The 10000-nt window shown below is 40.2% G+C and overlaps 1 protein-coding gene and 2 long non-coding RNA genes across 4 annotated transcripts in view; 1 reads left to right on the top strand and 2 right to left on the bottom strand.

The window, feature by feature from the left end:
* Positions 1-7225, bottom strand: part of LOC138007403 (uncharacterized) — a 24555-nt gene extending 17330 nt beyond the window's left edge. Inside the window, exon 1 of the long non-coding RNA XR_011124037.1 lies at positions 7164-7225. This is a non-coding gene — a long non-coding RNA (uncharacterized lncRNA). The remainder of the gene's footprint in view (positions 1-7163) is intronic.
* On the bottom strand, positions 2882-4537 carry LOC138007402 (uncharacterized). The gene is made up of 2 exons (XR_011124036.1): positions 3981-4537; positions 2882-3346 (listed from the first exon to the last, which is right to left on the bottom strand). It is a non-coding gene; the product is annotated as an uncharacterized lncRNA (long non-coding RNA).
* The window catches only part of LOC138007401 (nucleoporin Nup37-like), a 14827-nt gene continuing 11650 nt past the window's right edge, over positions 6824-10000 (top strand). Inside the window, exons 1-2 of one of the 2 annotated variants that reach the window (XM_068854284.1) lie at positions 6824-6959; positions 9109-9403. In XM_068854284.1, the coding sequence (XP_068710385.1) occupies positions 9114-9403 (290 nt within the window). In that variant the 5' untranslated portion in view covers positions 6824-6959; positions 9109-9113. Of the gene's footprint in view, positions 6960-7298; positions 7395-9108; positions 9404-10000 lie in introns of those variants that run through there. The other variant, XM_068854283.1, reaches the window with a different exon arrangement.

Raw genomic sequence — 10000 nt, 5'->3', positions numbered from 1 at the left:
ACACAGCGTCAGTCTCGTAACCAGTCCCCAGTTCCCCGTTATTTTTGAAGGAAAGGTTATGATGATGATGTTATTACAGATTTTGCGACGCCTTGACCTTGAAAACCCCCGTTTGTGTTGTAACTTGCTGAAAACTCTAAAGATGGGTCAAATGGGTTGCGTGCGTTTGGCCAGCCCGTTCAACACATGTCGCAACATCATGCAACAATGTTGAAAGATGTTGCGTTGAAATGTTGCGAGCGTTTGGCCAGGCCTTGATCCAGAATCATCCAACATGTTGCAACATATCGCAACAGGGTGGCCAAACGTATGCAACAAGTTGTGCCCAACAATGTTGCGCGAGCGTTTGGTCAGGCCTTAATAAGGGAGACCAATGTACAAAAATGTGTGCTGCACGTGCAGCACGATCAGTTTTTCCTGTTTTAACCAATAATATTACTGCCTTTTGGCGCTGCCGTTGCTGTAGCCGTACTCGTTTCGTAAACTCCCTATTCGTGTGCGGTGCACTTTCAAAATCTCACGCTAACTGAGCCCCTGTGTGGGTTTCACTGGAAAATAATAACACCATTTTGAGGATTTTAGCCGAAACAAAAAAATTGATGCTCCAAAGCAACACTCAAAGGTAAACTTTTGTAAACTGGTAGATACCACTTGTGAAGCCTGTGAATTGAACTGATGTAATATGGTGTGGCCTATCTCTGCTATCAGCCTGAACTACATTACTACAAGCTGTACCCGATTAATTATTAAGACAGACAATTTACGAAAGGCTATGCTTGAGAATCCTTATTAGTAAAAACTAAAAAGAACAGTGGATAATTGTCTTCTTTTAGCGTACACTGTTATATAAGACAGACTTCGAAGGACCTTTGCGACGTTAAATGTGCTGAATATGACAGATTTCTGCACGCAATGCAAAACGTGACCTGTTCTTTGAGTTCCTACCCACTGCCTTACACTATGTACAGTCTCTCTTGAGCCAACCTCCAAGAACGTCCATGATCTCACTGTACCAGGAACCCATGACCCGGAGCCTACAACTTTACTGTGTTCGTGTAACGGCGTTTTCACAGACCGATTTATTTTTAGATTGAATTGACTCCCACAGGAGCCCGATGACCAATTAAAAGAAATTAAGCTGACGTCATAGGGTCACCGAACCGAAACTACCTTTGTTTTTTTACCTAATTCGCGGGAAGGGCTAATCTAAAATTAAACCTACTTGTGAAAACGCCGTTTCACAGACGCTGTATGGAAGTTGCACGCTCCAGATGGGCTCCTGACTGTACTGAATGATCTTATAGTCTCAACGGCGAGTAATTGGTTATTTCATCCTCTATCCGTCTACCCGATTAATGATCCATGGCCAGCTGGCCTCGATTAGTATCACTTTCATCTCTTGCTTATCATCAATTCGATTCGCTCTGAAGCCCGTGTTGTCTGCGAACACCAGAATTACATCCCAGAAGTCTCAAGTTCTGTCATTCTTGTACTCCGCGCTTGGGTGTCATAGGTGAGTACCAAGAGGGAACACATTGTATAAGGTCCAGATTACACATTAATTCAAAGAACAGGACTTTAAGAGCTGCATTGCGCCTTGCACTGTACTTTCTGCCGCTTTGTGTTAGCGCGCTCCACTCACTGATTGCACACGTGACCCTTTCAGGAACCTTGCCAAACATACGACATTTGACATCTGTGTTGTTGATCGTCTTTGTTGCATTCTGGTGATACAGCTTTGCGGGTAGTTTTTGATGGCAGAGCTCGTAAACACCAGCCATCTTGTGCGTGGACGCAGATCTCTCAACATCCTTTGTTAGAGATCATCTTCTCATCCTACGATTATACGATCGAGTGAAAATTAAACTGTCGGAGTCGGAAGCAGAACACCGATTCCGCTTATGACTCCGTCGCTTATGAACCAGTGAAACCAGTCGGAAGCAGAAGCAGAAGCAAAAACCAATCACAATGCTCGATTCCAAGCGTTGTGATTGGTTGGTTCTTCCGCTTCTGCTTCCGACTCCGTCAATCTAGTTTTCACTGGATCATAAGCGACGGAGTCATAAGCGGAGTAGGAAGAAGATGGGAACGTTCTCAATTCCGTCGAGCTTTACTCCACTTACAACTCCGATCTTTGATTTTTACCAGGTCATAAGCGCTCTTACGACTCCTACTACTACTCCGACTCCGTAGCTAGTGAAAACCAGCCTTAAGGGGCACTGGCAAATTAATGAGAGGAATTCGTAGCGGTCCGTGTGCTATTCAAATATCAGCATATCTGACACCAGTTTGATCGGACATGAGACCATTGAAAGCCATTTTGTCTGTATTCAACTTGATGAAACTGAATTTAAATCTACCAAATACGAGAAACCTGGCAAAAATGGTAGACTCTCTTTTTTCACTACTATTACCCTTGCAAGATTAAAATCCAAGAAGGCATCATAAGCTATGATCATAGAAGTTCGACGAGGTAAATAAGACGTAAGACTGGGAAAAATGTACCAGAAACAAGAACGGAGGCCTACAGAGGTATCAACCCTTTCCGTCCCCGTCCTAAAAGTGACACGTAAAAAAGTGTTGAAGAAAAGGAACAATATGATGCTCACAAGGGACCGGCAAAAGTGCTTTTCTCATTATTATTTTTTTCCCGGAGTTGGAACTCAACTCTCTCAAATGAGATTTTGGCACATTCTCAATATGTTCAAAAAATATATTACTCGAAAATTAATTACGTTTCTTTTATCCGAGCAGTCTTTAAAAAGACTGCTCGGATAAACTCCACATATTGGATGAGTGGGGATTCTTCACAGGAGAAATATGCTAACTGCGGATACTGCTGCTAATCGTTTCTAAGGCAGACAATTAAGACACACTCATATCTGTCAAATAAAAGTCATTAATCCAGTCGCGTGGACCCCCTATAATTAGTTACTATTTCTCAGTCAAATCAAACCTATCTCTAGGCTTTGATGCACAACTTTTGTGGGGAAAATAGGAACCTTTTACATCGCTTAAGATAAGATAAGATACGCTGTGGAATTCCACAGCTTTTGTTTTCATAGACTTTTTGTTTACTTTTTGAAAGACAATTCATTTACGCCATTCACTTCAAGACAAAAGCCCTGGTTTAAACCACGCGTCACATCATGAAAATGGCACCGGCATATGCGCGGAAAATTTGCTATGATGACAGAGGCAACTTAGCCAGAAAATAAAAGACCCCCGTGAAGATCAGTAGCATCGCCTTTTTAATAAACTGTTCTTGGCTTCAGTGTTGGTTGAAAACGATTCTGGCGTTGCATGTGTCAATTCACAGGAACATTTTGTAATATTTCTTCAGTTCCTGTGGGAAAATAACAATGATGACGTATGGTTAGATCTATAAAGTAAAGCTAGATAAGACAGAACTAAAAAATGGATCTTAACGTAAATTATAAAATGCGTTTTCTTGCATATTGAATTTTATTGAACGCTCGATTTGATTTTTTATTTCGTCTTGTAATTTCTAGGGGCTGAAATTAAATTGTTTATTAATTGTGCCTTCAAGAATTCATCAAGAAGTTTAGGGATATGCGAAGAGGAAAGTCGAAATTTCATAAACTGTGATACGTTTCCATTTAATTCCCGGGAATTGTCATTTTTTTGACGCCCGACACACAAAAACCCGAAAGCACCGGTCTTCTGTTCAACATTCTGTTTGAATTGGTATATTAACAATGGTATTTTAAATATAAAAAAATATAAATAACGAAAAAAGTTGCAAAAAAATATATTTGAATACAATCGACTCCACAGAGAGGACATTTAATTGAAGCGTTCGAGGTTATAGGTATTACTGCTCATCTTTGTTTCGCAATTCAAGGGACATGTTCAATTTGCCACCAGTAAGAAAAAAAAAAAAACACGTGCATCGTTTCAGGTGCTAAATTGGAAAAAAAATGTCTTCGCTGAAAATAAGAAAATTCTGTCTGTCTTACCTTAATAACACCCATCGATTCACGTTTCTCCCGCAACCCAGGCTGTAATATTCTTGCATTTGTCTTCTGAGTTCTCTACAGATTCGGTCGACACTGAATCGTGTTCTGTTATAAGATCTTGTAAGTGTTTGATATACGCCACCGCGCAACGAAGAGTCTCAACTTTGGATAGTTTCTTTTTGTCTGGAAAATATGGAATATGCTGGCGAAGACATAAGAATCCGTCGTTTACCATGCGAACACGATTCCTTTCACGTTCATTGCGGCGCGCTACGGCGGAAGCTTCCATCTGAAACGTTATACTCGTAGCGTCCATGCACGTCGTCGATTTCCTTTTGGAACGCTCCCCGTAGGGTCTATCATCCGTGCATTCATCGATGGGTCGAGACCTTTTCCTTCCGAGTACAAAGATGTCGGTAGCTTTTAAATCGCGGCTCGCAGGCTCGAGTGACGTTTCAAAGAACTCATCTGTATTTTTTCTTAAGTTTTGATCGGTTTTCCCTTCCATGTTATTCCTTTGAGTGAAAGTTCTTTACAAACCTGACTTTGATGTTAAATTAATCCCGGATAAATGACTAATAAAACAATTCGGCTACTATTTACCAGTCCTCATGTATAATTTATAGCCTTTGTTGTGTAAATCATATTTTTATGCGAATTGAGGAAACTGCCGGATACGAACTCTTTCATGTCTTTCTCACAGCCCTACAGAATCTCTCCAAGAACAATGGAAAATGGACGCCAGGAAAAAAGCTAACCAGATCTTTTGACTCTAGTCCGCGTTAAATTCAATAATGACATGGGACAAACTGTTCATTTTGCCTCCTGAGTGTTTAATGTTTATCTCTCATTGTCAATTTAAACATTGATTTGATATTCTTCTTCAATAAGAAGAATTTTATCATCAGTTGGGATAAAAAAAAAATCTGTTTTATCAAATCGAACGTGCGTTGACAGAATTAGTGGTGATCCAGTAAAAATTTTACTTCTCGGCTCCCTAATTTTGTATCTTTACTTTAATATAGTGCGAAAAAATAGTTTGTTTACTTTCGTAGGTATCTCTTTAAGAATTATTCAATTATCTCGTGCCTTTTGGATAGCAGGTGTCACTAGTACATAACGTTCCTATTGGACGCTACAGTGTGCACACACATTTCAATTCAGGACAAGAGGAGAGCATAAATACTCTTAAATTAATGCGATTCAAGTAAAACTACGCCAGTGAATTACCAATATCGCCAATAACGATAAATGAAATCCGATGCTATGACGGACGTTGGCTTGTTATTCTACTGTTGAGGAAGGGGTGTACTTCTGATGTTTGATTTTACATAAATACCATAAAATTAGAGAAGAACGGAAAATTCAAAGAATGAGCTTCAGGGATTTTTCTCGATTGTCGTCTGGCAAAGGAGATCTTTCTTTGGAGTGAATCGTTCTTGCGACACAAGCTAATGCCAAGCAGGCTTTCAAAGAAGGTAATTAAAAGAGATTCACAACTGAGAATGTAATGAAAAATGCAATGGAAGCCAAAAAGAGATTCTACAAGCGTTTTTGCATTTTTACTGGCCGCAAGCGCCAGTGGGGATAATTGCAAACGCGGCTGTATTAAAGATTGTGATCGGGATCTAACGACTAATGCGCATATCTAATTCTAAACATGAAAAGCAGAATAAGGCATTCAGTGTCAACTTTACGACCTTCATGCGGACGAAGAGCGCATTGCGTTTCTTTTCATTTACCTCAAGAATTTTGACATCGTAAATGTGGATAAGAAAAGTCAACAACTGACACGAAGCATTGGAGTTTTTTTAACTTTACGGCAAGCCGGAATTGTGCGAAAACGAGCAGAAACTGATGCCACGAAAACCCAAAATATAAATAAATAAATGGCGCCGATTTGGATGGTCGTTGGAAGTCACGGAGTGGAAACTGGAAAGGAAAGGAAGAGATGCATGTGATACTGTTGGAAGAAGAGGGAATTTGCTTGATTTGTCTTTTGCGAATTATTTCAAAACAGTTGATCTAGTTTTTAACAAGTACACGTCATCCCCTGGATTCCTGTTCAGGGATGGCGTGCGCGTTATGTGGACTGGGTTCGACTCCGGACTCGTGGCCATATCTGTGTTAAGTTTGTTGTTTGTTCTTTACTCTGCTCCGAGAGGTTTTTGTCCGATTTTCCCTTCTGCTCAGAACTGAACCAACATTTTTGAAAGTCCAATTAGACCGGATACAGGACCTAACTGAAAACCACTTTTGGGTGAGTGGAGCTTCCTGGGTAAATATCACTAATTATTATTCCCCGTCCCGATGATCCCCAGCCCGGGCCACATGGAGATAGGTAGCGCAAAATTCTCGACTTTATATTCAAAAAGGCCTGGGGAAATTCACAAGCGATTATTAGAACGGTTAGCATGAACAAAAACGCCGCTTCAAAACATAACTTAAAAGCTGCCGCCGGAAAGTATTAAGCCATTATTCCATCTCAGTGTTCACAGAGTACAATTTTTTATCATTTAGCTGCGTATCCTTTGACTGGATTGATACGAAGAGTTTTGAAGCAAAGATAGAAAATGAACAATTTACAGTTGTACTCCACCTTGTCGTCAAAATCCTTTAATTTCGCCATTAAGTCACGATATTGTTTGGGGGTGAGGAGCATTTGATCATCTGTGATGAACTTATTCGTGTCTAGCCTGCGTAGCTGGCGGTATTGTAAGCGCCCGCGAAATAAAGTTTTGGCGGCGGAGCCGACAAGCGAGCGGCGAAGCCGCGAGGAGAATGGGGAGAGTCCCTCTCCCCATTCTCTCCCCATTCTCCTCGCGGCTTCGCCGCTCGCTTGTCGGCTCCGCCGCCAAAACTTTATTTCGCGGGCGCTTACAATACCGCCAGCTACGCAGGCTAATTCGTGTCAGGAATCGAACCAGATCCTCTATTGGCCATCGAGACCACAATAAAATCATTAACGAGGGAATGCAGGTGATGTTATTATTTTCAGTATTAAATGCGTTCTATTTTTTTGTGCTAGCATACTCGGTGTTGTTAAAGTTTTCTCCTATAAACCTCTCTCTCCTTAATTCCCTCACAATTCCGTGATCCCCCCAACCAAAACCTAGCACCCACCCCAATTTAAAACGTACCCCGTGGCCCCGGGCTAAAAGTAAAAACAAAGTTAGCAGTTACCTTGATAGTGTGAAGAAATCTCCAACGCAACATTCGTTCATCAACATTGCATAACATCTCTACAGACATCTCTATGCATTCCTATTTAATAAATTACACATGCGCGCGAGCCTATCTCGTATCCAGGTTTTCTCCATTTGTGCCTTTTCGAGAACGCCTGTTCGTCATTGACAAAGCTGGTCCCTTTTTGGACGCGATTCCACTTTCGTGTTCTGGTGTAAACAATCCATGGTAAGTTCTTGCTTTGCTTGGTGGAAACCAGTTCATTCTACGGTAGACGTCCAAAGGGTTAGTCCTCCTCTTGAGTGAACAGCCACAATTAAGCACCACTAATCAGTTGGAAATTGAAGTTACAACAGGCTCCAGTTGTTCGAAGGTTGCATAGCGCTGTTCACTGAATAAATCACTATCCACTGGATAATTCAATTGGTTTGCTAGTGTTCATCTGCTAAAGCCTGGTGTTAATCCGCTGGATATTGATTTGTCGGGTGGATAGCGTTATATCCCAGACATTCCAATGCAACCCGCCCAATTTCATCTGGAGTCTCCCGATATGATGTGTTGCCACCCGCTCTCCCGATATTTATCAGATTATCCTGATTTATCATGAAATTCTGAAAACACGGCAAAATTCGTTATCTTAATTATTTGTTTTGCGATCTGAGTGTAAAACGTTACTTAAAGTGCTACTGTGATCAAATTTTTATCCCTTGAATTTTTAAGCGTATCACATAGAATACCAGGAAAGATTATAAACGCCATTTACAGTTTGGAAATATCTGCATCAGTTCCGGAGATATTTAAGTTTGAAAAATGTATAAAATATGCAAATGAGGGGACTGATGATGTCATTGACTCCACCCAATATAACATCAAGTATATAATTAGACCTATCTTGGTCAATTTGCAGCAGAGACCATTGAAACTTGGTGGACTAATAGTTCTACAGAAAACACACGTATGGCTATAAAGAAATTGGTTCCCATGGCAACTAACTCTTTTCCAATCCCTCCAACCTGATTTTCCTGATTTTTGGTGATCTTAGTTAAGCTAGAAAAACATTTAGTAAGGCCACAAACTTGGCCTTACATATTTATATGCTTGCAGGATCATGCAGATTAGGCACCATTGGTAAATATCAAAATAGAATACCAAAGGTGACCTGCATGGCCTTTATTATCAGGGAGGTCTGGGACCCAGTATGTTGCCATGGTAACAAAACTGGTACACTCATATTGTGGAGCACATCTACTAGAATCTTACTGCAAAGAATCAAGCATTTCAGATTCAAATTCGTTGAGATATCTTTCTTCATCATATTTGACCAAAATTCGTTTGAGTTTATGACATCATCACTTTGCCATTTGCATATTTTAAGAACTTGAATATCTCTGGAACAAACAGAGATATTTGAAAATGGTAAACAGCATTCTTCTTCTCGTACAGACTACATGTTTATGTCCTAAAATGGCTTAGATAGGAAAGATGCGAATTTCATCATAGTAGCACTTTAATACACGTTCTTATCTTATAATGTCTCGCCCAGTCTCTCCATTGAACACCCCATGTTGTGCAAACTCATAAGGCTGGCAGTCTTACTCCATTTAGCAGCTCCAAAAGTTGCAGAAAAGTATTAAAAAGTATTATTTGTGTGCACATGCACTAAGACATGGGACATAATATAAAACATGCCACCTCTTCCTTCTAGTGATCAAATCTCTGACCCCAGGGAGACAAAGATTCCCAATATTAAATTGGAACCCCCAGGCAAAACAGTGCTAAATGTGTAGGGTCATACCAGAGAGGGGATATTAAAACTTCAATTCAACCAATACACAAATTGATAAATTTGCATTCAAGACTTTAGTTTATACTCTACTAATGCAAGCATAGCCAGCATTATATTTCTAATATTGAATTGTTTATCTAATTTGAATGACGACAGGAAACATGCCATCACTGGCCGCAAATCAAGAGGTATCAAGCACATTTTCTTTTGAGAGCGTGGAGGATATAAAAGTTGTTGAATTCTGTCCATTTGTTAGTGCCACTGGTCTTGTTGGCTATGGTGGTGAGAACAGAGTATCAGTTGGCATTTGTCTTTTTCAAGAAGAAGCATCAGACAGCCACCTTCCCATGTTGCAGTTCCAGCACATAACAGATTTTCATCATGGAGGGAATATCCTCTCTCTTACTTGGTCTCCAAAGACAAACATTCAACATTTGCCATATTCTTTGCAGTGAGTTACTTATTATAAATATTTATTCGATCACCGTCTGACAACGTAACTCAGCCCCTTGAGGTCAACCCAGGATTACTTGCTCACAAGAGCTTGTTGCTGACCATCTCTCCTAACTAGCCCTTTATGTCTAAAATCAGTGCTTAGGAGTAATGATGTTAAATTTTGTAAAATAAGGTTTTAATTTAAAGTGCCCCTAACCCTTTTTTTGGGGGGTAGATTTTGACATCTTTCAAAAACTCATTTTCGAAAAAAATTTTCACAAATATTGAATCCTTATTTTTTTACGAGCGTCTGAAGTTAGTGAAATTTGTAATTTTCTACGCGCTATAAGCCTCGCTGGACAAATTATTTTCTCGTGGGCTCGTTAGGAACAAGCCAATGAGAAGCGTCTGATATCTAACACTTTTTTTTAGCTGTGACGTAAGAAAAGGACACCATTCCATAACATAAGAGTGCGAGTTCAAAGATTATTTGTGAAAACTTACAATTGGTCCGAAAATATGTCCTCTTCCAAAGAGCTTTCCAACTCAAGTACGGAAGAGTATCTTTCGGGCGATTTGGAATGCCTGGATTTTCAAGAAACAGAGACGGAGC

The sequence above is a fragment of the Montipora foliosa genome, chromosome 6 (genome assembly GCF_036669935.1).
Source record: "Montipora foliosa isolate CH-2021 chromosome 6, ASM3666993v2, whole genome shotgun sequence".
In the NCBI taxonomy this organism is placed as follows: Eukaryota; Metazoa; Cnidaria; class Anthozoa; order Scleractinia; family Acroporidae; genus Montipora; species Montipora foliosa.
Note: the sequence above shows the minus strand (reverse complement) of the source record. Positions and strands in the feature narration are given on the sequence as shown.